The 26,212-nt window shown below is 54.2% G+C and overlaps 12 protein-coding genes across 12 annotated transcripts; 3 read left to right on the top strand and 9 right to left on the bottom strand.

Annotated features, from left to right (window-relative positions):
* Positions 1–1,339: 1,339 nt before the first annotated feature.
* PHSY_004605 (potential mitochondrial chaperonin) lies at positions 1,340–3,463 on the top strand (the record flags this gene model as incomplete). The annotated part of the gene is made up of 1 exon (XM_012335218.1): positions 1,340–3,463. One exon carries the CDS (start codon positions 1,340–1,342, stop codon positions 3,461–3,463), a length of 2,124 nt encoding a protein of 707 aa, XP_012190608.1.
* A 234-nt stretch (positions 3,464–3,697) lies between these two features.
* Positions 3,698–5,047, bottom strand: PHSY_004604 (transcription factor; the record flags this gene model as incomplete). Its single annotated transcript, XM_012335217.1, has 1 exon — positions 3,698–5,047. One exon carries the CDS (start codon positions 5,045–5,047, stop codon positions 3,698–3,700), a length of 1,350 nt encoding a protein of 449 aa, XP_012190607.1.
* A 964-nt stretch (positions 5,048–6,011) lies between these two features.
* PHSY_004603 (hypothetical protein) lies at positions 6,012–7,415 on the bottom strand (the record flags this gene model as incomplete). The annotated part of the gene is made up of 1 exon (XM_012335216.1): positions 6,012–7,415. One exon carries the CDS (start codon positions 7,413–7,415, stop codon positions 6,012–6,014), a length of 1,404 nt encoding a protein of 467 aa, XP_012190606.1.
* A 45-nt stretch (positions 7,416–7,460) lies between these two features.
* PHSY_004602 (hypothetical protein) lies at positions 7,461–7,703 on the top strand (the record flags this gene model as incomplete). The annotated part of the gene is made up of 1 exon (XM_012335215.1): positions 7,461–7,703. The coding sequence occupies one exon, from the start codon at positions 7,461–7,463 to the stop codon at positions 7,701–7,703; it is 243 nt and encodes an 80-aa protein (XP_012190605.1).
* Positions 7,704–8,557: 854 nt separating this feature from the next.
* PHSY_004601 (leucine-rich repeat-containing protein) lies at positions 8,558–9,886 on the top strand (the record flags this gene model as incomplete). The annotated part of the gene is made up of 1 exon (XM_012335214.1): positions 8,558–9,886. One exon carries the CDS (start codon positions 8,558–8,560, stop codon positions 9,884–9,886), a length of 1,329 nt encoding a protein of 442 aa, XP_012190604.1.
* A 134-nt stretch (positions 9,887–10,020) lies between these two features.
* On the bottom strand, positions 10,021–11,754 carry PHSY_004600 (hypothetical protein; the record flags this gene model as incomplete). The annotated part of the gene is made up of 1 exon (XM_012335213.1): positions 10,021–11,754. One exon carries the CDS (start codon positions 11,752–11,754, stop codon positions 10,021–10,023), a length of 1,734 nt encoding a protein of 577 aa, XP_012190603.1.
* A 591-nt stretch (positions 11,755–12,345) lies between these two features.
* Positions 12,346–13,887, bottom strand: PHSY_004599 (hypothetical protein; the record flags this gene model as incomplete). The annotated part of the gene is made up of 1 exon (XM_012335212.1): positions 12,346–13,887. The coding sequence occupies one exon, from the start codon at positions 13,885–13,887 to the stop codon at positions 12,346–12,348; it is 1,542 nt and encodes a 513-aa protein (XP_012190602.1).
* A 626-nt stretch (positions 13,888–14,513) lies between these two features.
* Positions 14,514–16,262, bottom strand: PHSY_004598 (lipase; the record flags this gene model as incomplete). The annotated part of the gene is made up of 1 exon (XM_012335211.1): positions 14,514–16,262. One exon carries the CDS (start codon positions 16,260–16,262, stop codon positions 14,514–14,516), a length of 1,749 nt encoding a protein of 582 aa, XP_012190601.1.
* A 429-nt stretch (positions 16,263–16,691) lies between these two features.
* On the bottom strand, positions 16,692–17,603 carry PHSY_004597 (hypothetical protein; the record flags this gene model as incomplete). The annotated part of the gene is made up of 1 exon (XM_012335210.1): positions 16,692–17,603. The coding sequence occupies one exon, from the start codon at positions 17,601–17,603 to the stop codon at positions 16,692–16,694; it is 912 nt and encodes a 303-aa protein (XP_012190600.1).
* Positions 17,604–18,224: 621 nt separating this feature from the next.
* On the bottom strand, positions 18,225–19,244 carry PHSY_004596 (hypothetical protein; the record flags this gene model as incomplete). Its single annotated transcript, XM_012335209.1, has 1 exon — positions 18,225–19,244. The coding sequence occupies one exon, from the start codon at positions 19,242–19,244 to the stop codon at positions 18,225–18,227; it is 1,020 nt and encodes a 339-aa protein (XP_012190599.1).
* A 692-nt stretch (positions 19,245–19,936) lies between these two features.
* On the bottom strand, positions 19,937–21,022 carry PHSY_004595 (bud site selection-related protein; the record flags this gene model as incomplete). Its single annotated transcript, XM_012335208.1, has 1 exon — positions 19,937–21,022. The coding sequence occupies one exon, from the start codon at positions 21,020–21,022 to the stop codon at positions 19,937–19,939; it is 1,086 nt and encodes a 361-aa protein (XP_012190598.1).
* A 198-nt stretch (positions 21,023–21,220) lies between these two features.
* PHSY_004594 (hypothetical protein) lies at positions 21,221–26,187 on the bottom strand (the record flags this gene model as incomplete). The annotated part of the gene is made up of 5 exons (XM_012335207.1): positions 21,221–21,274; positions 21,611–22,109; positions 23,333–23,545; positions 23,634–23,821; positions 24,208–26,187. The coding sequence occupies 5 exons, from the start codon at positions 26,185–26,187 to the stop codon at positions 21,221–21,223; spliced, it is 2,934 nt and encodes a 977-aa protein (XP_012190597.1).
* Positions 26,188–26,212: the final 25 nt, after the last annotated feature.

Below are 26,212 nucleotides of genomic sequence, written 5' to 3'. Positions count from 1 at the left end.
GAAGTCGATGCGAAACGGGTGTTAGCAGGGAAGTCGGTTCGACCAGAAGGAGTCTAGGGAGATTGCAATTGTTAGAGACAGCAAAGCAAACACCGAGGTCTGAGGACGGAGAGGCTCCGAGGATAGATGAGCAATGGCCGGCCCTTTCAGATGTCCGGTCGTATAAAGTGTAGGTGATGGTGTCAGAGTGGGGAAACACCAAAGGAACAAATGAACTGCTGTGCACTATCTGGTTGCTCCGAACCCGCGCCCTTGGCTCTTTTTCTCGCGCTGATCCTGGGTCGCCTGAAATCTGCGTGGAAGCGACAAAGGCCTTCTTCGATTTGGGAGGCCAATTGTGCTTTGGCCAGCTGCAACGAAGGAGCCTGAAAAAGAAATCGGATCAGATCTCTGCCGCTCGACGCGTCTCTGGGTCTTTGAGCCAACAGCTCCCGGCAGTCCCGTTGCCGCTCGGCTCGTGAGCGCACCCTCTCGCGGCCAGATTCACAGTAGCCGCGCGATTGCTTTCATACATGGTCTTGGCTGCGGCGAAGACGCCGCCTTAGCGTCGTTAGCTCCAGATCTCTACTCGTGCTCCGACGAGCTGAGCTCGCGAAAAGGTACGCGAGCAGATTTGGAGGTCTCCGTCATTCTGATAGTCCGCAGATCTCAACGGCACAGCGTTTCGCTCAGCCCACTCTCGCATGGGTTGACTTATCGAGTCTGGCTTTTCTGAATGTGGTAGGCGGGAACAACTCGCCCGCAGCGGATTAGGAAGATCCCAAGCTCTTCTCCTCTCGAATGGTATGGCGGGACTCGGCACCTTATGAATCGCGATTTGGCGGACTGAGCAGAGATTTCGGATGCCGTCGCCTGTCCAGATCAAGGTTGGATATCCGATAGTCGAGCGCGATGCTTGCATGCTGCACCAACCGCACACCCAAGAAGAGTCAGTGACCTGCCTGAGCTCCATAGCCAAATCCGGGTTTCACATGTGTCGCTGAATTAAGCCGGTTTAACAGCTTTTTGCGACACGAGACCCTTTAGCCGAAGCAATATGCATCAGCTCTGACGTTGTGGAGGTTCAAAGCTGAAAGCCAGGCGAAGTGCGTAATCAGCTAAGGCAGCATACAGCGTAGTATACTTGCAGGCAAGCTGAGAACATTCGCCAGTAGCAAGGATACAGCACACCCAAAATTTTCTGTCCAAACCACTTGACAGCATTTCTTCCTGTCCATCACACGCAGTCCCAAAAGCACAGGCAATTGATCGCAAGAGGCTCGATCCGATTCATCCACAAGGGCGCCGGTCCCTGCTTCTCTCGCCTGTCGAGCTCACCCGCGCTATGGTCGGTGTCGGGATGCAGCCGGCCTCGCTAGGTCAGCTGGCAAGCTGCGCTTCTACCATGCGACTACTACCATCCAGCAGCCGACATGCGATGGCTTGCAAGCTCGCAATGCAACCATCTCGCGGCATCGGCCCGGTCAGGACGCTCCGCATCGGCAGTTCCAGCACGCAGCCGGAGATCGCCATTTCGGATATCCTGTCCAATTCGGCTGCAGCTCAAGGTGTTCGCGCTCCCCTCCCAGATTCGCTCTCACGCATTGTCAGATCGGAACCCCCAGCTCAACGGACCTGGTTCCGCCCCTCGTCGGTTTCCGGGAGGCCACTCTCGTCCTCGTCATCCTCACGCGGTCTCGCAGGCGGCCCACAGCAACCACCGAAGCGATCCGGACGCTGGGCACGAAGATCAGGCATCCTGGTTGCGGCGATCGGGATTGGATACATCATCGACGAATACTTCAACGCTCGCACAGCACAACGCAACCTGCTCACCGCATGGACGGGCGTCCAGATCGCCATGGATTACAAGCTCAACTTTGATCGCAACTCGCTCGAATCTATCAACGCTCTTCACGAGCGATGCGCTGACAAGCTCATGTACGTCTGCGAAAAGAACCAGGGTCTCTACGTAAAGCTCGGTCAGGCGATCGGCTGTCAAGCTGCCATCCTTCCCAAACCGTACCATCAGCTCACGAAGCTCTTCGATAATGCTGAAAGGCTGCCGTACGAGGAGGTGCGCAAGGTGTTGATTGCAGAGCTGGGCGCGGACCCCAAAGAAGTGTTTGCCGAGTTCAACGAGGTACCTGTAGCGGCTGCCAGCGTGGCCCAGGTGCACAAGGCACGTCTCAAGCCACCACCGGGCTCTCCACCGGGCACATTGGGCCCAGAAGTGGCCGTCAAGGTGCAGCGACCCAACATTCGCAAGTACGCAAAGTGGGATCTGTGGTCGTTCCGCATCTTGCTCAAGCTCTACGAACGCATCTTCGAACTGCCATTGTCGTTCTCGGGTCAGTACATATCGGATCAGATCGAGCAAGAGACGTTCTTTGATCGCGAGCTCGCCAACTCGCTCCGTGCTAAAAAGGCCATCGAGACCGATTCCGAGGCTCTGGTACGCAAGAGCTGCTACGTGCCTGAATTTTACAAGGACTTTTGCACCCAGCGCGTGCTGGTGATGGAATGGATCGGAAACACGTGCCGCATGACCGACCGCGAGAAGCTCGAAGAGTGGGGATTGTCGGCCAAGCAGGTCTCACGTTCGGTTTGCGAGGCTTTTGCGAGCCAGATCTTCCAGCACGGCTTTGTGCAGGCAGATGGACACCCTTCCAATGTGCTGGTTCGCAAGCATCCCAATGGCAAGAAGGGGCAGCATCAGGTGGTGCTTATCGATCATGGTCTGTACGTGGAGCTGAGCGAGGACTTCCGCCGCAAGTACGCCCAGCTTTGGAAGGCTATCTTCACACTCGATCTCAAAACGCTCGACGAGATCACGGTGAGCTGGGGCATGGGCGAAGGATCGTCCGAGCTGTTCGCGTCAGCCACACTGCTTCGACCATGGAGCAAGCCAAAGAAGAAGGACGAGGCCAACAAACCGGGAGAACACGCTCGCAAGACCGATCTCGAATTGCAGCGTGAGATGAAGGAGAAACTGAAGAGCTTCCTGGTTCACACCGAGTTGCTACCGAAAGAGTTGCTGTTTGTAGGACGATCGATGCGCATCATCCAAGCCAACAATCAAGTGCTCGGTTCACCCGTCAACCGACTCAACATCCTCGCCAAACACGCCGCCGCTGCCCTGATCAGCAACACCGACACACCCAGTCTCTACCGCGTCTTCAAACCCATACGAACTTCTAACCAAACCCAACGAGCCTCGTTTGGAAAGCGTCTCTCCACATGGATCAAGGATAGACTCGACTTTGTGCGCTTCCGAACAACACTGCTCGTTCTCGACATGGCGTTCATCGGTTCGGGTATTTCGCACTGGTTCAAGTTCTTCTTCCGTGCTCCCGCGTCCGCGTTGTTGGGCAGAAGCGATCCGAACAAGGGAGGTTTCGAGGATGATCTGGAACAAAGCATGAGGCAGATGGCGAGGGACGAGTTCGGTGTTGAGTTGGATGAGGGTGCGTTTGTAGGTTGATGTTTCTTTTAACGAGCTGTTTCATAGATGTCGTAAGCACAAGGGTTCGGGCGTGTGGATCTTGTAAAAGAATGTGTGATTAGACCGATGTGCAAAGTACAGAGACGAGAAACGAACCGAGAACAATAGACGACAACCGAGAGAGCGGTTTGAAGACAGTAGAGATGCGGGTGGGGCGTCCAAGGGAAGGAAGGGGTATACGAGAAGTCATGAACGGGCCTACGCATTGGCGCGCTACCACGCGGGTCTGGGAGCTTGAATCTCTTGCGGTTGCATGGCGTTGAGCTGTTGAGGGTTGAAGTGGCCGAAATGCTGAGCTGCGTAGTTGAAGGCCGCTGGCGGTTGCTGCTGCTGCTGCTGCTGCTGCTGCTGCTGTTGCTGCTGTTGCTGTTGTTGACTCGCTTGATGTTGCTGCTGCTGGTGTTGATGATGGGAGGGGTCGAACATTTGGTTTGGATTGGACGGCATGGATTGAGCCCAGTTCGGTTGACCGTCGACGGAGAGGCCGTTGGGTTGACCGAAGCCAAGATCGTGGTTGGCTGTTGCAGCAGAAGCATCGCCGTAGAAGCCGCCTGCGGTGTAGTTGGGGAAGTCGCCAGAGGGGACGTGTGTGTATTGTGGTTGTTGGTGCTGAGGGTGAGATTGCTGTTGGTGTTGATGATGCTGGTGGACGGCGTCGTCGGAGAAGCTTTGATGCATGGCGGGCGGGGGAGGCATGGGATGCGTCTCGTTGCTCGAGGTTGAGGCCTGCGCGGCGGTGTTTTTGCGAGGTCGACCACGTCCGCGTTTCGCTGTGGCGAGCTGTGATCCGGAAGCAGCTGCTGCAGCGGGATCTTCTTCGCCACCAGCGGCTGCAGTACCAGCGACAGATGCAGACGCGCTGGAAGATTTGCTGGTCGAGGCGGTACGAGGACGCTTCCTGTTCTGCACTGCTCTCTTGTTGGAGCTGGCCTGCGACTCGGATGGAGACGACCCTTCTCCGGCATCACTGCCCTCGTCGCCCGACTGATCCTCACCATCGCTGTCTGCACCGCCGTTGGGCGGGTCTGGAGCATTGAGACACGCCTGGATGAGGTTTCGTCCCTCGGCTTGTGTCACCAGCGCTTGCAGTTTTGGTGTGGTAAAGGTATACACGAGACCCGTCTGCGATACCACGAGCAGCAGCACCTGGGTTCCCGTCAATGTAGCCAATTCGTAGGCCTTTTTCATGATACCGGCTTTGCGTTTGCTGAAGGTGATGTGTCGGCGAGCATCGTCGTCGATAAACTCGATCTTGATCTTGCGGCGACCGGTCTTGAGATCGCGCTCCCCTTTTGCTTCGGAGCGAGCCCGCTTGCCCTTCTTGCCTTTGCCCTTGCCATCTTCGGAATCGCCGTCGTCGTCGTCACCCTCCTCGTCGTCTTCGTCTTCCTGATTCTCGTAGTCGGCGGAAGCAGCAAAGCCAGGCGCAAGGTCGAAATTGCCAGAGCCGTCTTTGGAGGAAGAGGCGAGCTGGACGGTGCCAAAGGGTAGATCGTAGACCGGGCTGTTGCCGGACGAGCCGGATTGACGTACGCCCACGACGCCGGCGGATAGGGTCGACATGACGCGAAGCTGTGCCGGTGGATGAGGTGGGTTGAAAGTCCAGATGCAAGCCGTTGGTTATTCTGTGTATGAGCGGTTCCGTAGCGTATAACGATAATCTTGAAGCTAATGTGACGGAGCTGCATACGCTGGACAGGGTTGAAGGTATGAAGCAAGGCTGAAGAGTGGGTCGTGTTGAGCTCAAACACCCTGTCTCGCTGGCTTCCAATTCCAACAGGGAATGTTGGTTGTTGGTTGCTGCTTGCTTCACAACACAAACACACACCCACACACAACACAGTCTCTCCTCTGCTCCAGCGGCAAAGATCGTGTTTCTCCGCACAATTTGACTAGCAGCTTATTCAAAAAACACAACGACTGCTTGCCGCGCCCGAGTCAAATTGATATTCGAGAGACGCGGTTGAATACAACCCCAATTTCAAGGAATTAGAAATCGTGGAATGTCAAAATCCCATGCAGCCCTTTGCCGAACCAAAACATTGGGTTGAGAGTCGAGTGTGCATTGGCGGGTCATACACCTTCCAGAGCAAGCAGAAGTGCCACGGCCAGCCACATCCGACTCGAAAGAGAGGGAGTGTAGAGCTACATCGGGGTATATCGGGTATCTAGAGTGAAGACGACCAACAAGGCGATCCCAGCTTGATCCTTGCCTTCGAAACGTGATGACGAGTAGAGCGAAGGCGGAGCGAAGTCACCTCGAATGGCCACAACAACCCCGAGGCGACGACAGGCAATCTCTGCAGACACAAGCGCGCTCAGGTGCCGACCGATTCGCCATCTGCATGCTTCTGATCAATGTCGCAAACCTCTCGCTCCCCTGGCCCTAGCACACTCGCTTCTTCGTGGTGCACACCTGGCTATCGATGATGTACGCGTGGACGAGCGCATGTTGAATGCAAACAAAAAGAATACTATGTACAGGTTACGGAAGGACGACTGGCGAGCGCGACCCTTTGAACAACGATCAAGACAGCAGACGGGTGAGAATGTTGGCGTCTGTCTTGGAGATGCGGTCGTAGATCTCGCGCACGTCGTTTTCGGACACGCCTGAAATGTCGGCGAGTAGATATGCGATGCCCTTGTGCGAATCCGTGTGCTGCTTGTCGACGTTGAACGATCCCAGAATCTCGTTGACTGCACGGAGCGAACCCGGCTGGTTCTGATGGACGTAGCAGATACGGATCACACGCGAATCTGCTTCTGTGATCGCACGAAGGTCGACCTCGGGGAAGTTGACAGCACCCACCGAGCCACCAAAGTTGATGTAGCGGATCAGAGCGTCCGACACCTCGATACCGATCATGCGTTGCGCCTCCTCCGTGCTTCCTCCGATGTGTGGCGTCAGCATCACGTTGGGCATCTTGCACAGCTCCGAAGCCCAGCTGTTGAGCTCGTTCGAAAACGTTCCGGGTCCCGAAGCCGCGGGCTCCTTGGGGAAGACGTCGACGGCAGCGCCGGCCAAGTGGCCGGACTGAAGACCCTCAACGAGCGCGGGGATGTCGACGACGCTGCCACGTGCGTTGTTGATGAGGTACGAGCCCTTCTTCATGGCCTTGATGTGCTCGGCGCGGATCATGTTCTTGGTCTCAGGCAGCTCGGGAACGTGCAGCGAGACGAAATCGGCAGTGCCGAGCAACTCGTTGAGGCTAGACACTTGCATGGCAGATCCGAGTGGCATGAGAGGCACAACGTCGTAGTAGATGACACGCATGCCCATGGCTTCCGCGAGCACCGAGAGCTGCGATCCGATGTGACCGTAACCAACGATACCGAGGATCTTGCCTCGTACTTCGTAGCATCCCTTGGAGACCTTGTTCCACGTGCCGGCCCTCATCTCGTTGACACGATCGCCCAGCTGACGCGAAAGGCTGATCATCTCTCCGATCACAAGCTCTGCTACAGATCGCGAGTTGGCGAAGGGAGAGTTGAAGACGGCGACACCGGCCTTGGCAGCCGCCTCGAGGTCGACTTGGTTGGTGCCGATGCAGAAGCAGCCTACGACGAGCAGCTTGTGAGCTGCGCGGAACACTTTCGCGGTGAGCTTGGTCTTGCTGCGAATGCCGATGGCGTGGTATTGGCCAACGTTCTGGATGAGCTCTTCCTCACTCCAAGCCTTGGTGTGGAAATCGACCTGGTAGCCTTGCTCCTTGAGCATCTTGACCGCGCCCTGCGAGACGTTCTCGAGCAAGAGGATGCGGATGTCGCCCGTGTCAAAGGGCGTCAGGAGACGTGGCGCCGAAAGAGGAACCGACTGTGAGGCAGCACGAACACGAGCACTAGGTGGCGAGAACGATGCGGGAGGCGAGGTGGAGGGGTGGATCGAGGCGCCGTTGGAAAGTCGTTGGGCACCGGCCTGCGCTGCCATCATTGCGGAGAAAGAGCCGGCGTGGGCGGGCGGCGAGAAGCCGGCGCGATGGAAAGCCTGTCCATGTGTCTCTGTCATGGTGTACGAATGCGCTGGGTATCTGCAACGATGTCCAGAGCGATGTGGATGGAGATGGTGGTCAGAGTGGAAGGTCGAAATGTCGGATTGCTCAGCACGCTTATGTCCGCACACGGCGATGGAAGAACTCGACGCTCGAGCCTGGTTCACGACACTCTGACTAGCTACGTCGGTCCGCAGTTTGACAGCGCAGATGCGAAGAGATCTGCATGAGCTGGGTCTGTCTGATAAAAAATCGATGACTGGTTTCTTCCAAAACCACCAAATTTTATCTAAGTTGACTCGGAAGCGCCGTTGCCACGCACCGTGTGTGACAATTTCAGTCGATTCCCACGCATTCAAGAACTCTTTGCGTTGCTGCCTCTCCGCGCAACGTTGATGGTAATGTCCCGAATCCGATCAACCTTACGCAGACGACCGTCGATGCGCGAAAGCGAAGAGGGACGCAAGCTGGGATGCAGGGGAACTATATCCTGTGAACTGGAGAAAGCACCGGAAGTTGGCTATGCAACGACACCCGTGACTCGAGTCGGAGCATCTGAACTTTGCGAACATGCAGGTTGGCCTCACAGCTGCAAGTATTGCATGTCGCAATCACGCCTTCGAGCAAATCAAATCGGTGATTATCAAGTGACAGATTTTTCTGATCGGCAAGATTGAAAGCCCAGCTTAACATGCAAAAGAAAAGTTACCATCGTCTGTCAGGTTGTGCATGTCCCGACTCACCACCTCTTCGTAGTCCATGTCGGTCGTCTGACCTGCTGTAGGATATCGAAGTTCTGTCCAGCAGTTGACTCACACAAGTGCCGCATCAGATCCGCACAAAACAGCCAATTGTGTCATGCTGCATTGCGCGCGAGATATAGAGCCGCATAGCAGGACAGAACTGCAAATGCAGACGATCCGAGCGTCAACCTATTGTTTTCCCAAATGCCCCCACGATAGCAGACACGAGCAAGGGATGAGGATTTGGACACATCTCTCTGTGCTCCGAGCTATTCGATTCACTGAGCTTACTCTCCTGTCCTTCTGTTCTACCACATCAGCATGGCCCTGTAGTAGCAGCTATGAGCGGCATATCTCGCCTTTTACGCTGGGCCCCGTTCCTTTGGGCTGTTTGCAAACTGACAAACAACCCGAGCAGGGCCGCTCGACCCCAGCTTCTCAACAATCAATCTGGCACACAACATCCAGCTGGTCATTCCGATCTCTTCGACAGCTTAAGCTTTCCAGCTCGTACTCTGGTCAGACAGACTCACCCTCCGAGGCCAACCTTAGCAGCACGTCCGCCACGCGCACCCTCTCCAACCGAGTCTGAGAGGTCAGTAATTGCTTCTCTTCCGGACAATGACTTTGTCCAGAGGACTGTTAGAGCACTTTTGCGCACTCGTACCCCTGTCCGTTACGCAGGATGGCAGATGGAGAACCCACACCGGCTGCCAATCCGCCTAGCTCAAAGAGCCGTGTCAGCGTCCAGTGCGATCCTCAACCAAGTACGAGGTGCACACTTCGGCATGCCTATTCCAAACGAGCTGCAAATCGGTATCCTTATCGCTGCGCGTCATCCTGTGAGGAAGTCAGGTATCTTCAACGAAGTCGACATGCTCTTGGTCTGCAAACATTGGAACAGCATCCACCGACCTTACTATTGGAAGAAACGTTGGCTCAACCTCAGACCCATCGTGGCAAGCTGGAAGTCCATCGGTGAGCGCCTCACCTGTCTCAGCAAGAACGCCGATGTTATTCACAACGTCAACCTTTCAGGCGTGGCTACCGATATCCTTCCGATGTCGCTCGAACAAGCTGTACGCGAGTGTCCCGAAATCGCGATGATCGCCAATTGCACGGTGGAGAAGATTAAGATCGGCCGGCTCGACAGCTTGAACGAGATACTCCTCAAGCAGATCCTGCTCTATCGTCAGGAAAAGATCCGCCACTTCGAATTTCAACTCGAAGATATAATCCTCTTCCTTGGCCGACGCTCGATTTTTGCAAAATCTGAGTTCTTGCTACCTCAGGTACGCAGAGTCACGGTAAACATCAGCAGCGTCAAAGATGCCCACGAGCTCGATGATTTGTTCGGAAACAGTGCTCGTCTCGTTTCCAACTTCGTTGCTGAGCTCGTCGGTAGAGACAAGAAGCAGGAGGAAGTTCAGGTTGAACTTCGCTTGGTCTGCCATTCCAAGGTGCAGGGGGGCTCCAGGCCACAGCTCACACAAGGTCACATCTTCTTGGTGGCTCAGATCGTCGATTTCACTCGAGAGTTGCTAAAATACGTGGCAGGGCTCAATCTAGTAATGTCTTTCCAAGCGCCTTTCCGCTTACAGGCTGCCCAAAATCTCACAGTTCTGCGCATCTGGGCGAGAGAGAACAACGTCTCGTTGATCAACGCATAGACCCTTCCGTGGTGGCCAGAACAGATCACCCTCTTTCGTCTCGATGGATCATTGCATGCAAACTATTCTTTTTCACACAAATTCGAATTTAGAACGATAGTCGAAGAAGCCCTAACTTGAGTTACATGTGGTCTTCAAGGCAGATCGAGTCGATTCGCCTGGAACTCTGAATTTTTCAGACCTGGGATCGTGTTTGGAGTCAGCCTATTGAAATTCGTCCGGGTGATGTGGAAGAGTCCGACCGCGGTCAAGTGCCTGTGCTTGGAGCCATCGCCTAGAACCTCGGTCGTCCCAACCTTCCAGATCGACACAAGTTCAGCCCTCGTACGCTTTAACCACGTCAGCTGTTGATGAAAACATAGCATGAGACGCTGTCCATCAGGGAGCGTGACGACTTTGACGTCGCGTCGCGAGCGGAAGATTAGCTCTATGCGCTTGGGAAACGCATTTCTCTCTTCTTGTGTAACCTCGATCGGTACGAAGGAGCGTGTAGTCAGCTTGGCCTGCAAGGCCCATTGGGCGACGAGGGGGTATAAATCCGGATCCGGTCGATACTCGTAAAAGTGGTGAGAAGTTTCGACGCGCAATGGCGGTGGTCTTTCAACGCGGAAATTCTGAAAGAGCGTGGCGTAGTTGCCTTCTCGCATGTTGGCGTCCATCTTCTGCATCTCGACGTCCGTCATCCTCGCTACGTTGATATACAAGCCCGTCAATCTAAGTGCTCTGCTTCGGCGGATGGTCACCCAGAAATCGTCAATGTGTTCCGGCTGCTCTGCAAGCCTGCGATACTCTTCGCCAGTTGCAGGATAGAAGCCGTGCAGGAAAAAGTCTGTCAAGGATGGTGGAACGCGCTGTTGAGATAGCGGTTTGGGCGGCATGATTTGCCATACGCCGATAAAGCCAGGAGCTTCCTGATGGACAAGGTACCAAGGCTTTCGTATAAAGGTCACCAGAAGACGTTTGGGGCCTGAGGGATGCGGCATCAGCATCACCTTGACGCTGTTCTTATGCCAGAATGTGTGGACGGCGATCGCGTTGGGGTCTTTGCTGTCGCTCGCAATCGGATCGATCCTTCCTGGTCGATCGAGGTGGTTAGCTCCCTCTCCGTCTGCTTCAAAGGTCCTTGACAAGAGCGTCGTGATAAACGAATCGATGGAAGCGTCCGGCTGGTAGACCATACGATAAAGGTCTGCGCCAATGTGGTACCTTAACCTCAAAGCTTCAGCTTGCAATTCCTGAGCTCGAAGAAGGTCATCGTCTGCTGCCTCAGATGGAGCACCGACCTCTGGAATAGGGCGGTCCTGCGAAGCCGAGGCATCTTGATGTTGCACAATTTGCTCTTGCACCCCTGAACTAGAACGGGATCCCGGCTCAGACGAGCTCGGCTGTGAGTGCAAGCTCGCAGGTTGCTGCGAGCTCAGTGACTGGTCACTTGCGAGGGGAGAAAAGCTCGTCGACCCGGCGAGGGTCGTCGGAAGCCGCTTGTCGTGACTCGTTTGAGGCTGAAGATTGAAGTGCGGACCAAGCAGTTGAGGTGCTTCCAAAGAATTTGCGAGAGCTTGAGGCTCTGCCGAACCAGTGGAAACAATGGTAGATTCCGTCGAAATGACGCCATGCCCAAGACTGGTGTGAGATGGTAAATGTCCAAGATATGATGGATTGATGAGCGGATATGGTGGAAGTGCAGGCGCTCGAAATGTCGGTGGATCGAGGCGAGGTGCACGCCAAAGGTTTGCGTCTGCACTCTGAGTGTGGGGTAGGACGGCGTGATGTTGCAGAAGCGGAGACGACTCCCGGTTCCAACTCTCGATCAGGGCTGTCAGATAGTGCTGTAGATCTTCCGAGGCTTGATATGGCCCGGTGGGCATGCAGTGCGTCAGAGCACAGCAGCAGAGCCACACTACAATGAGCAGCATGGCCGAACTGATGATCGAGCTAGACATTTTGAACAGGAGTACAAAGATGCAAGCTTTCGCAATCTAGTGGGAAGAAGCGCAGACGGGAGTTGGAAGCCGTCCTGAGCTTCTCCAGCAAACCTTAAAAGGCGCGGAGCAAGACTCGAAGCGCATTCAAGCATCCCTCGAAAGGCCTTCCAGAGCTGATAGCTCAATATCGAGATTGCGGCTGTCGACCGAGTCTCTCGACCATCGAAAAGAAGAATGATACGGCTTCATAGCATAAGATTACTCCGGTGTGGTGATGTACTATCGACCGACCGGGAAGAATAGGGTGGCTGATCTACTTGGTGGTACCAACGTCATATGAGACCAGCTGGTGTACAATATTCAGGGCGACGACGACCCGGAGGACCCCCTGATCATGTGGGCACTTCATATCTGCAGCAGAGGATCTCCTCCAAGACGTTCAGACCCACATTCGTCTCAAGCATATGGCCTCCTCAACTTGACCGGTCCCAGATTTTCTCTCAAGCGCGTCTCGATTTCAGAGGGTGAGCATAGCTACGGAATCCTGTCCATGTCATATTGGAACCGCGTGACTCGGAGACCCGGCACTGTGTCTGGTCTCAGCTGATTGTAAGAAGCTCGATCGGTAGCGAAATAAGCTTTGAGAATAAGAAGCCTCCTTTTCCTATCTTCGTCGAGCACTGGACCAAACTTCCACATCGTCATCATTCCTGGAAACCGACGACCTGCGGCAAAATCCAGCATGTACGTCTCGCCATCAGTGTTTGTGATGATCTTCACCTCCTGCTCTTTGCGGAATCGAAGCTCGGTCACGAAGGGCAGTTCATCGATCTGCGGTGGTACGAGTCTGCGCTGCACGAAAGCTTTTTGAGGCAAGTCAGATGACTCTATCCATCGCTTCAGAGGACCAAGCTCTCCGAGAGGGTATTCCTGCGCCATGGCCAGGTATCTACCCGGAATGTGGGTGCTACTCGCAAGCGCGCGTTGTAGTCGGCTTGAGTCGACAAGAGCAAGAATGTCTGGAGTTCCTTCATGCCCCACAGCGATGCCATTGATAGTGTCGAGACCGACCTCACCTCCAACTCTAGAAATGACGATTGTCAACGGCTGCCCCGTTGCCGTTGGACTTGGAGCAAAGAAGAAATAGCTTTCGTGCGTTGACTGCGGACGATGTTCGAGATTCTTGAAAGCGGTTCGAGAGAAGGGGTAAAAGCCGTAGAAATGCATGTCGAAGGATCCGGCTCGATCGATCCGTCCGATCTCCCAGGCCGCCACGTATTCTTGTAGGCCATCGACTGGCTGGTACCTCTTCATTGTGATCGTGAAAGGAAAGAGAAAGATGCTTCTGGCGCCATCTCCGCGGCCAAGTAGAATTTGTTTCGCAAACTTCCGTCCGCTGAAGTACGTTGCAAAGAACTTCTCGACTGGCATCGGGATCTTTCCGTGGACGAAATCGCGCCGAGCAGATGTTGCCTCGCCGTCTGCCCCGCCGTGTTCGAGACTGTTGATCAGGCGAGTGACGTCGAGGTCAGAACTCAAAGTTAAGCGGAAGAAGGCTCCTGAGAAAACTCGCGGATCTCGCACAGCCATCTCCCGTACAGCATTGCCCGGCCTGGTGGCATCACGGCCTCCTTCTACAGTATCAGCCACTGCTGAGTTCAGATCAAGATCATAGAAAGGGGAACGGGGCTTCCTATCTCCGTCAACGGTCTGAAGGACTTGTGTCGATCGAAGATGAGTAGAAGAACGCTCAAGCGCCGGAAAGCTGCTTGACGATGCCTCCGCGGGTGGCCGCTTGTAATTTTGCGTGCCTGATCGAGAAATTTGCCGAGCGCGGTACTGTTGAAAGGCACCAGAGCTGCTACCAAACACTGGGGCTTCCGGTGCAAAGGAATGAGGATTCGTGTGGAATATTTCTTGACTCGCTGCTCGTTCGACATCGCCAGGCAGCTCATTCAAATCGAAGGCGAGCCTCTCTTCGAGTTGCTGAGGTGCTACCGGAGAACAGATGATTTCCGAAAAGGAGGCGATGAATGCAAGCCAGCCGAGGACGTGCATAGCATTCGGGAACAGCATCTCTTTCACGTGTGCCAATACTGAGCGGATGGAAGGTTGCCTAGGAGGAGCTGAATCGACCGCACAGGTTGATGCGGATCCCATATACTATTTTAATCGCGAAATAGGCTACAGCAGCGTCAGGCGGAGTAAGAGCGGCAATGCTACAGTGGTATGAGTTCTGTCAAAGTCGACACCCCCTCAATGTCGGTCCCACTGTCCATGGTCACGTTGTCACATTCATACAGTGTTTCAGTCAAAAAGTGATATTCAAGCGATGTTCGAAAGAGCTCCTCATGCATGAAGCCCGGCAGGATTAACGCCAGCATAGCTACAACACGCCACTCATCTCCGGGGACCTAATAGGGCTTACGACGTCATCCAGTGACGGTCACAGGATCGATTCATATGTGGATTAAAAATGCAAGCCGGAGCAACACAACGGGCAACACGATTAGGCCCGTCGACAATCTGAAGCATGAGTAGGTTGACTGTGTTCCCAAGGTTCAACGTCGGTCGAATCGGGCGTTTGACGAGGATACATCCAGTTCGTTTAGGATCTGGGATACATCAGTCAATGCGTGAAATGCGCTGGGCATCGCGCTACCTTGAACAAGACGTTACCATCTCCGAGAGGAAGCAGCTGGTCAAGGAAGCCCTTGCATCTTGTTGGAGAACGAAGAGTCCCTTAGTCCCGGTAACCTTTGGGGGGTCAACTGGCTGTAAGCTCGCGCTCTGATAGTGTAGACACCCCTGCAAATCATCAACCTCCTCCCTTGAATCTCCGGCCCGATCTGCCAGACCGTCATTGTGTTGTCGTAAATATTCTTCACCCACCCGCTCTTTTTCTTCATGCTCAGCATGAACATCTCGCCATTTGCTTCCGTGATGACCTTGACCGGCTCGCGCTGGCGAAATTTTGTCGAAAAGACAAAAGCGATCTCATCTTTGTCCTTCTTTCCCAGATTTTTCCGCAAGAATGAACCCAGCGGAAGACCTGCAGTGCTTTTCCATCTCTGGATGCGAGCAGGCATCTCGGAAGACTCCTGATATATGTATAGATGCCCCCCAGGAGCCAAATGATCCATGGCCAAGACCCTACCGACCTCGCCGGTCCTGATCAGCTCTTGTACGTCGGGATGATATGATTGCATCTCGTCGCTATCGAGCGCGAGCTGCTGTCGGTCCTGAACCGAATCTGTACCATCGAGTTTGACGATCCTCATCGTCATGTCCGCCTTTGAGGTGTAGAGAGCTGTACGGTCTTGCTGAAACCAATATTTGCGACCTGTGGCCTGCGGCAGCTGTTCCAAGGCAAGGTACTCGGTGCCGTAGGACTCATGAAAGCCACGGAAGTGCAAGGTCAGCTTGTTTGGCACAGAGTTCGACCCGATCTCAAAGACGCCAAGTAGTCTGGCCAGGCTCTTTGCTTGGATGAGAGGATGGTTGTGCAGAAGAATCAGGTACAGGCACCTCGGATCTTGTCCACTGGGAAAGATCACCTGCAATGCTTCCTGACGCTTCCGGAAGAGGCCACGGAAGTATTCGAAAGGGTCTTGACCGTCTGCGAAAACTTGCGCTTTCGACTCAGGTTGCTGGGTCCAGCCAACGCGAGAAGCGCTCGACTCCCCCAAATGCAAGCTTGAGACGAAGCGGTCTGTCTCAGCATCGGGGCTGATAGCAAGCTCGAATGTTGCACCGAAGAAGACAGTGGGATCCTGAAGGCTCTGAGATCTGATCGCAGCCTCGCTTTTGGCAACCAAATCAGCCAGGTCGGATCGTGAAGGCGCTCTTAGTCGCTTTCGATCTTCGAACTGCTTGATCCGAACGAAGGGGGCTGGAAGGAGAGGCTGGGGCGAAAGGGACCCGGCGATCTGATTCTGATCATCGTTGGTGGGGAAGGCTGGGCGGAAATTTGTTGAAGATCCGGGAGTGGAGATCGTGGGCGAGGAAGTCATTTGTGTGTCTTGCTCTCCAGGTCGGACAATCCCCGCGTTTGCTCCTTGCATGTCGTGTGGCGTAAAACTCCAGTGCGGATTCCTGAGCGAAGAGTACAGAGAGCTTGATGAGGACGCCTTCTCCGTAGGTGGCGGTCCCGGGTACGAATGAAGCAGGGAAGGAGCCGTGTCCATGCCATCACCTGGACTCGGGGCCGACTGGAATTGATGCTGATGGTCTTGAAATATGCGATGGTGCGCGCGAGCATGTTCTGGTCCGAAAGTGCCCGACTGAGGAGCCGAAAGTCCAAGCACATCATCCACACCACTCTCCTTCGGAAGCTCGTTCAAGTCGAAATCTAGCTTCAGCAGCGATTTTGGCGGAGGGAAAGGGTGGCAGTTTGCGCTCTGAAGCAGCAAGAGGCCAGCGACGAGGTACCCTCCGCTTCTCCTGATCATTTATGTTGAGACTGAGACGAGATCGGTGTGTGATTCGAAAGAAAGCAAGGAAGAGTCAGATTCTAGGTTCACCTTGTACAAGGCTGCGGCTAGAGCAGAGTAACAAAAGGCGTCTTCAATGCTGAAGCACGCGAATGAACATGAAGCTTGCAAGACGCTCCATGCTCTGGGCTGTCTGCAGGCCGTTGTCCAACCCGTCCGTTTCATTCCGGTAATTCGTGGGGCATCTCAAGGCCGCAACGCCATCGTCTCATTCAGAGGGCTCGTGGGTTTGGCTTCAAGATCACGGCACAGTATGATTCACGGCAATTGTGAGAACTTTCACACCGTTTCATATTACAGTAATGGGTCGATGGAGAAAAAGCAATAAGCACAGCACAACCTCGAAGAGCAAGTCGGACCTCGGGATGCCGAGACTTGGTCATTGCTTCACTGCCGCTGTCTGTGGGTCTCGAAGGGCCTGTAGTCTTGCTTGAGGTAATTTGTGTATCCGTGCCGGCCTTCCTGTCCGACCTGAACCGTGTAGTCGGCAACGTCCGCCGAATTTTTCATAAGTAGCTCGATCCGGCTACTCACACCACTGATACCTCGCAGAACCAGCGAGCTCTTTGACCCTTCCGTACCACTCAAGTGAAATGTCCACAGAGTCATGGTGAGATGGAGCGGGTTCGAATCATCCAACTTGTGCTTTGAAAAAAACTTCACGAAGACGACGTCGGACGGCAATTGCACTGCCACCACCTTTGTTCGAGCCCTGAACTGCGTGAGACTGTTCATCATGGCATATCGATCAGTCCAGTCCAGTGAGAGCGCCACCATGTCGTCGAGGAGCCTCTCATCGATGCCAACCACAAAGGTTTTCATCTCTTCCGCCAGTCGTTTGGAAGGACTCCACGTGTAGACGTCGGGAATCAGGAGTTTCGTGGGGAGTGTGGCGAGGGATAACCCACTGGCCCGGAACGACTCTTCAGTGAAGTGGCGTAGCTTCGACTCAATGTCGTCGCCTGAGATAGCCCTTCCAAACTCGTCCAAGGACCCAGGCTGTGATGCGGAGTGGACGTCGGCGGCGGCAAGAGCTACAAAAGCGGGTTGCGGCTGATGTTGTGTCGGAGAACGTTGATCCAATTGCTCTATCGTAGGTCTTGAGATGCGTCCTGTGTTCGGGACTGTGAAGCGAGATCGCTTTGGTCGAGGCTCAGTCGAGGTCTCAGTTGCCTGGACCTCGCCGCTTGGCGCCATGGGACGAGAGAGAAGATTGTCATCGCCTGATGTGCCGGCATGCCGACTGGATTCCAGAACGTTTAAGCGATGACTGAAGTCAGCAGCTTCTTTCCAGTCCATTGCCAGGAAACTGTCAAGCCAACCCTCGGCAGACGGTGGTGGCAGAGGCGAAGCAACCCGGTTGCAGAGTGCTAACAATAAGACCATGCACAAACTCAGATCAAGATGGCCGCGAAACATGTCCAAGATATGCTGGAATGAAAGGAGAAAGGGAGAGGTTGGGAAGAAAAGAAGGGCGCTCTCTCTTCTGCACATGATCATGCATACTCTGCTTCAAGCCCTTTGAAGATATTCTCGCTACAGCATGGACTCTACAGAGATCAGACCACGGTCGAGTGAACCGGCCGTTGAGCATCGTGCAACCTTACGCATATATATCGAAGCTTGTGGAAGGATGATCTTATCACTGTCCTGACTATGCGACCGTTTTCTCGGGCTCATGTGTCCTCGCATTCAGGCAGACGACTCAAAGTCTCTTTGAGATTGAAGCCCGTGGTTGTCGGCAAACGAACGGTGTAAGTAAAAAAAGCAATGCGAGATATGAAGACGAACTCCTGCGCTGACATCTAAAACAACTTGGAAGAGCGTCAACTGTGCCAAGCAATCAACATGCTTGGGTGGAACCGGCGCTTCGAAAGCTAAGGCGAGCAAGCATGAAGAAAAGGCTTCTGAAATCAAGGCTCAATCGTAGTCCTTCAGTATCAGTCGTTTGCCCTCCCTCTCCGGTGAAACATTGGAGACAACGTAAGTGCCTATACCAAAGCTGTGACGCAAGGTTGCAATGACAGAGGCGTCAACACCGAGCACGCCTCGCCCGGACAACACAGAAGAGCCGGCTACACCAGGCTCAATCGTCCATAACGAGAGTGCGGCTTGGTCTCGGCGTCCTTCCTTTATGGATCCGACGTGGTGAAACTTGACCAAGACGCCGTGACCACTCAGCTTGTAAGCGAATACATAGCTTCTAGGTCGGAAATAGTTAAGGGCCTGCTTCATGAGCCTTGGAAGCGACTCTCCCGCAAGTCTTGAATAGCTGAGATCCGTAAATTGATCAGGGGACAGTAAATAGCGGGACTCGAATTGGCTCAGAAGCTGTGTCTTTAGTTGAGTTGAGGGCGCCCACACGTATCGAGACGGAAGATCGAACATCAAGGGAAAAGGTGACGGAAGATCGTGTACTTTTGCAATGGCGTTCGTAGTATGCGCCATTTCGTCTGTACCTCTCGAATGGCCGGGTGCATCATGGATATGCGGCACTTGGATCTCAAACTGTGCAACAGGAGGCGCTGCCATGCTCGATGTAGCTGAGTGGTATCGTGAAGCCTCTTCGGACAGACTGACCTCTTTGCCGTGAGGTGTCGAGCTTGACGTAGATGATTTGCTGAGCAATGATTCGATGGAGGATGTGTCCAGCTTCAATTTGAGCCCGGATGGCTGCAACAAGTAGTCCAGGTCTACCATGCCCACGGTACTACCTTGTCGTAGCATACTTGATGGGTCATGCCGCACGACATGATCGCGAACCGGGTAGCCCTCGTATATGAAAGAGTTGTGTCCTCGGAGCTGCATCGAGTGCGATTCCGTCAGCTGATGCATGTTGGAGTGCTCAAGAAGATTTGCGACTTCGAGCTGCCTTGGTGCATCGGCGACTTCATGCATCACTTGCTCAAATGAAACAGTTCCGAAAAAGTTTGACCACATCGGTTGTGGAACGGGGGTTGCAAAGCAAGACGCAAGGTAGCAGAGCATGAGGCAGAGGAGCATGGTTGATTTTGAGGGTTGAGATCTTCAGGCATAGACAGGTTGTGGAACAGATATCGACATATCTCCCTGCTTATATGTCCTTCGCTGACATCCAGCGAGTGGCATTCCTCTGCGATAGTGGGCATTCCAGTGCCGTGTGACGGTGGTAAAGCGGAAACAATAATTTCATTCCGCAGCCATGAAACCCTCTGCAATCAGACGAGGACACGGCACTTGTCAAAATCATCCCTCGTGCTGCCACGCCCGTTGTCAGCGGATCGACGGAAAACCCGTTGTAAGGAGGGTGTACTTCCGGCAGAAAGGTAAGACTATTCACGAAAAGGAAAACTCGGCCCCACTTCGTGTAGCCATGCATGATCGGCAACGTGCCGTGCCTGTGTTTCCGCTCTTCTTATGCCCTCGCTCGCCTTCTGGCCACCGTCTTCGTTGTCGACAGGAGTGGGATGACCATTCCATCGTATTGCTTTGTCAGCCTCACACACATGAACAACACCGATCGATGATCTGACGGCTTTCTAGCTCCTGCGAGTAGATCTGCAAAAATCTGAGCCAGAGCTCGTGTAGAGTATGGTGAGCTGTCGAAGGGGCTCTGGCTGAGTATGAACGACGCTAAGTCCACCAAAACCGCATCATTCTCCTCCATGTGCCGGTTCGAGCACAAAAACACCACCATCCTGCGATAGTCTCTGCCAGCCCACTTCCATCTCATCTGCACGCGTCTGCTCCAAAAACGTCTTGTAGAGCTTAGGCGGGCAGTGGAACAAGCCCAAAAAGGCAAGCCTCGTTCCGCGGTTCGTTGCAGCCCAAACAGACAGCTGTCCTCTGAGCAAGGTCCGCTGACGACCAAAGCGCAGCCTGTCGTGATGTTTGATCAGCACCTCGCCATCGTCTACGAAAGGTGAGAAGTGCTGCGGAAGCTTGAGCCTGAACAAGGCGTCTCCGTGAAGGATGCCAAGGTCTCGTGTCATGGCTTCGTGAATCGTTGCATCGTCGATATCCGATCTGATTGGCTCATGGAAGAAGCGCTGAATCCATGGAGGACTACCGTACGCTAATATGGCATCTTTGTAGAAGCGTTCGAACCAGGAGGATGTCACAGAGTCGATTTGAGACGGTAGCACCATCATGTTTCCCTGCGGTAGCGGACGTATGAGAGCGGACTCAAGGGATCGATCCAAACCTGGAGTGCGTGGATAGAGCAGTACACCCACTCGACGAGATAGATCGAGATCTGGAGTAAGAGCACGCTGTGTAGTAGGGGCTTCGACCTGACTCGCGACATTGCTGCTAGGAGTGATGGGTGAGGACGGGCTAGCTGAAGCGTCAAGATATCGGTTGAATCCTTGTCCGTGAGATCCGGCTGAGGTGACGGGCTCAGTGTCGTGGCTAAGATGTGTATGCTCGGATACCTCCGTGGACCAATCGGACTGTTCGGGTCGACCGAGTGTCAGTTCCGTCGAGACCGATTCGTGCTGCAGAGCTACATCGGCAAGCTCTAGTAATTTCAAGGCCGGGGGAGCTGCTTCAGAGAGGGAGAAGATGAAACAGAACAAGCTTAGGCCCACGAGCAGCTTTGACATGATGGTGAGCCCGGCTCGAAAGATGAGTAAAAAATTCTTTATTGAAAGAAAGAAGAGCTCTCGATCGCGATTGTTTTTATCAAGGTCATGCCGTCGTCGTCGTCGTCTTCGTCGTCGTGCAGAACACCTCAGCATTGAGCAGTGTCGCGAGGAATCAATTAGGCACGGCAGTTGACTCAGCAATGATAACCATTTTCACTTTGAGGATCGGCTGCCGAATTTGCTTGACACAAGCTGTCGAGAGACGCACGTACGCACGGTGGGCTCTGCATCTGAAGCGTCGTCGTTTCCGACCACAGATCACATGCTCTTCTCATCTTACATCGCTGCTGCTCAGTCATGGGAACGGACTGGGACTTTACTCAGTAGCATTCGAATGCCGGTGTTCTGGATTGAGTTGACTTGAAAAAAAGAGATGAGAACCCGACAGGAAAAGGACATGTACCGTGCCCATCGGGCCGGCCCATAGCCGCGGACAATCACGCAGCCCATCGGCGAATGTGAAGTTGTGCTACCGATGTGAATCCGTCAAGAGGGTCGAAAACCGTCTCCACCCGCCCAAGAGGAAGGAGCGGAGGCTGTGCCCCACATCACCCTCGTTCCAGGACGTTGTCGCAATGTGTCAAAGAAATGTCGTGGACAGTGATATAGTCCCAGAAAAGCAAGCCGTTCTCCTCCGTTGCTTGTCTTCCATACACCAAGAGTGTAACCAGGGATTCTTACTCTTTCAACGAAGACAGGAGCGGAGAAGTATCTGACAAGGACGTCTCCCGCTTCGTGACCGTCTTCGGCCTCGAACGATAGTTTATAAATGAGGCTCGTGCTTCGGAACATATCCTGAGTGTTTCTCACGATGACTTGCATTTCATTGAGCGGCAATGTCACCTTCGCACCATGGGTCCAGGGCCGTCTCCTTTTCCTGTCTAGCAGGAGTTTTGAGTAGATGCTGTCAAACCATCTTGATGGATGATAGTAGGCCACAGTCAACAGTCTCCGAAAATGCATATAGCCTCGAGAGTCTTGTGTTAGGCCGATGCGCACATCTAGATCCTGCACCAGAGATGGCTGTCCGTCGTGTCGCAGGCTGAACAGATAATTGGCTTCCCCGGACGTGGTCGGCTGCTCCTGCGTCAAGGGAATGTGAGACGGATCCGCAAGACCTCCTGACGAACTAGCATCGATCCAGGAGCTCGTTGTGGGCTCAAGCAGCGAGGGCTGACGACTGCGAAACGGTGAGAGATCTGAGTGAGAAAAGCTGCGAGGCGATTCTGTCAGAGGCGGCTGTGGTGTAGCGTTTGCACTCCAGAAACGCTGATCTCGATGCGTTGCCGCATCCCAGGGGCGGCCAAGAGAGAGCTCGGTGGGGTCAACATCGTGCCCGAGTAGCGCCTGGGCCGCATCTCCAAATTCTGCGATTGGCCGAATGGGTGGTGGCATCCCGGCCACAACGTCTAACGAAGCCCGAAGGCAGCAGCACAGGAGCAAGAGCAGCATCTTCTGTGATGATACGAGAGTCGTCCGGGCATCAAGAGGCATCGTATGGTTTGGAGGGCTTTCTGTCCATGTGAAAGAGATCTTATATGCACCGACTGTATGACGAACCGTCTCTGGATCCAGCCGTTTGGAGATGGCCGGCAATGACCGAAGATTCCCCAACAGATAAGCGTCTTGCTAGGGTGGTAGTAGCTGCTCGTGCAGACGAAACAATCGCAAAACGGAGATACAATGTCTAGAGTAAGACAAGGACCACGTGAGATGCCCATGAGTCTTCGGTATCGAGGTCTACAGCATCTTTGCTGAAACATTGGGACATAAAACATATCACATTCACTGGGACCGTCGAGCCTGGCTCTTTCAGGCGGACAGCTATCGATCAAAAGAGATGCGGATGCTATTCATGCAAATGAGGTAAATACTGCTGCAGTTTATCGAATCTCCCACGAGCTCTCGCTCCGTTTCACAGGGAGTTGTCAGTCTTCAATATCGAGTCACGGAGTCGTCCCACAGCATGTCGACACGCTCATTTTCATCAGATGAGCGTGGGACAAAGACATGACGTTGACAAGAAGAGATTCAGACAACCTTCGACAAAGTTTCACTGAGAAAGTGGAATGCTCACATTGAATGCAGCGAACAGCTCAGGCAGAAGAATTCGGGAAGGCAGATACGATAAATGAGCGAAAGAGGTCCTTTCCCCTGAGCGCCAGGTCTGAGAAGATCAAAAGCAGCTGATATCCATCGTGACGTTGTCCAACGAACATTTCGTTTCGTCCATCCTGACAGCCATACGATCGAACTTGACGTCGTCTTCGCTGTAGAACTGCTGATCGGGGCCCCAAATGTAAAGACAATCCCAGCTATCCTTCGCCGAGCAGAAGCCAGTCAGCACTCATTTCCATCTTGACAAAGCTCGAAGGCCTCGCCAGACATCAGCAGAGTACTCACTTGCGAACCTTGTTGGAGGTGAAGGGATAGAAGCCCTTCTTGAAGTACGACACTCTGATCGAGGGGCTGACCTTGTCCCAGTTCTTGACGAACCAAGGGCTTTGAATGCACGTAGCAGCCGTGGCATTAGCGGGACGATTCTGCCACATGATGTTCACATTCGTTCTGCCAAAGTCTTGCATGCTCATTGGCGTTTTCGGCCAATTGTTGTCGCTAAACGTGTAGGCCCAGAACCAGAAACTGCTGTCGGAAGACGAGCCGCGCCTCCTGCCTCCTCGGCTTCCACTGCTGCTGCTCCTACCCGACACACCCTGTGCGATCAGACAGAGCTTTACGGTAAAAAGGGAGGCGAAGGTCTTCAGGGAGTGCATGTTGATCTCGGAACGATGCTAGGCGAGTGTTGTTTCGGGAAGAGGATCGCATGGAAGTCTTTTGAAGACCGAAGCCTTTATTACTGGTACGTAGGTTGTGTTGTCGGTTCCTCAGCTCCTGAAAAGATGTGGGAAGATGCTCTGCCAAATGAAGTGGTGTTGAAAGCATCTGAGGGTGGCATTCGACGTCGCGTCGCCACAAATCCCACTTGCTTGTTTGCTCATGAAGCATATAACAAAACTGAACACGGTACCTTGGACACTCGTGTCATATATTCATCTTCGTGAGGACCGAAAAAGGACCAAAGACGGTTGATGCAATGTCAGGCTCAAGGCCGAAGACTATGTTACATTCATGAAGCGAGACAGACAGGCTCAATTTTTGAGCAGCGCATTCACAACGTGATGCACCCGCAACTGCCGAAGGTCAGTGTATGTCTGACCGGTACCGAGGAAGTAGATCGGCAATCCGGTGGCCGAGGTGGTGGTGAGAGCGGTTCCCACCTTGTCGTCGACCGTGTCCCACTTTGTGAGCAAGCTGCCGTCCAGCCCGCGTGGGTTGCTGACACCACTGAAATCCTTCATGGCGCCGTCAAATTTGGTGATTTGGTCGACAGCCTCGTTGCCCACCAATGCTTCGCCCACAAAGATGATCTTGTCGGGTCGATTGACTGAGACGAGCTTGGCGAGCGCCCTCATGAGCGGCTCGTTGTCCTGCATTCGTCCAGCCGTGTCAATGAGGACGACGTCAAAGCCCTCCGCTTTGGCGTACGAGAGCGCATCCTTGGCGATACCGGCTGCGTCCTTTCCGTAGCCACGTTCGTACAGCTCGATGCGACCCTTCTGCTCCTCGAGGGCGACGCCGTCGACACGAAGCTGACCGAGGTTGCGTACGTGTACGCGGAGCTGCTCGACAGCACCGGCTCGGAATGTGTCGCACGCAGCGATGAGCACACGAAGTCGATTCTGCAAGAGCCAGAAGCAGACCTTGGCAAGATTGGTCGACTTGCCTACGCCGTTGACACCGACAAAGCAGATCGAGTATGGATCTGGCTTGCTGGCGAGCTCCTTATCCTTGGCGCTGGTCGCCAAGGCCAGCGATGATGCAGCGGCTGAGCGTTGTCGCTTGGTCGCAATTTCGAGCAGGATGTCTGTGCTCGACTTGGGGGTCAGGATGCGAGTGATCGCTTCCTCGAGCGCCTTCTTGACTTCGACCTTGACCGAGCCAAAGCTGCCGAGATTCTTGCCGACCAAGTTGCGCTCGACACTGTCGCAGAGTCGTTGAGCGACGTCGGCAGCAACGTTCTTGCTCTGGAGATGCGACGCCATGGCGGAGAGCGCGGGCGCAAGGTCTTCCTTGGTGAGCGTCTTGGCACCGGTGATCCTCGAAAAGAAAGAGGCTCCGGATGAGGATGCGGATCCAATTCGCGAGAGAAAACCGGCAGATTTGGCGGTACTGCTCAACCCGGCATCCTCGCTGTCATCCTCGTCATCTTCGTCCTCGTCGTCGTCTTGGTCCTCCTCCAACACGTCGGCGATCTCGTATACACCGTCGGAGCGTTTGGTACCCATACTCTTCTCATCGATCCAGCTGTCAAGGTCAGCGCCATCTTCGGGGGTCGCCTCAGTCGCTCCACTGAAGTCGAGCGCGGCCACCTGCTGTGCGCTGACGCTGCGGCTACCGTCCCACTTCCGCATCTCTTTAGTTGCTTTTGACTTCTTGCCGCCTGGAGACTCGGTGCCACTGGCGTGGCCCGGCGTGCCAGGGGCGCTGCCGCCGTTGGAGGCTGAGATACCTGGTGTACTCTTCTTGCCGCGCAACACACGTCTGCCGCCAGGACTGGCCTCGAGTTTGAGCCGACTCTTGAGAGCTTCAACACTCTTTGCGATGTCGGCAGAGTCTTTGACATCCTTTGTGTTGGGTGTGTTCTGGCCACTCTCCTTGTCGGAACCGTTTGAAAGCTGGGCCTGATTGGTGATCCCCTTCTTTTCGCCAAGCACGCCCTTGCGCTTGGACTGTGCAGCTGCCTTCTCGAGATTCCTAAGCGTTTTGGTGAAGATGTCGTCCCACTCCTGGAGCGCAGCCGCAAATTCAAGTCGAGCGCTTTCGGACAGCGTTGCGGCTTTCGAAGTACCGGAAGAGATGGCGCTCTTGGATGAAAGAGCAAGTTTTCGCACGAAGGTGGCAAAGAGGTCGGTGAACAGGGAGCGAATGGTGTCGAGCAAGTCGTCGATGTAAGAAAGCTGCAAGATCCGCTGGTATACGACGACGAAGGTGAGGTCGAGTTCGTTCGCAAAGGTCCATCGTAGCGTGTATCCATCCTTGTCGAACTTCTGATCTGCCGTGCGCTGTTCGAGGAAAGCCTGCTTGATGAGACCGTTGACAGGGTTGGCGGATGCATCGGCGCTGGTCAAGGCCGGGCTGTAGGTCTTGGACCACAGCACCAGGCCGTTCTTTGTGAAGATTGTGAAGTGGTCCAACATGGTGGGCTAAACAGAAGCTGCGATC

This window comes from Pseudozyma hubeiensis, assembly GCF_000403515.1.
Source record: "Pseudozyma hubeiensis SY62 DNA, scaffold: PHS45, whole genome shotgun sequence".
Lineage (NCBI taxonomy): Eukaryota > Fungi > Basidiomycota > Ustilaginomycetes > Ustilaginales > Ustilaginaceae > Pseudozyma > Pseudozyma hubeiensis.
Note: the sequence above shows the minus strand (reverse complement) of the source record. Positions and strands in the feature narration are given on the sequence as shown.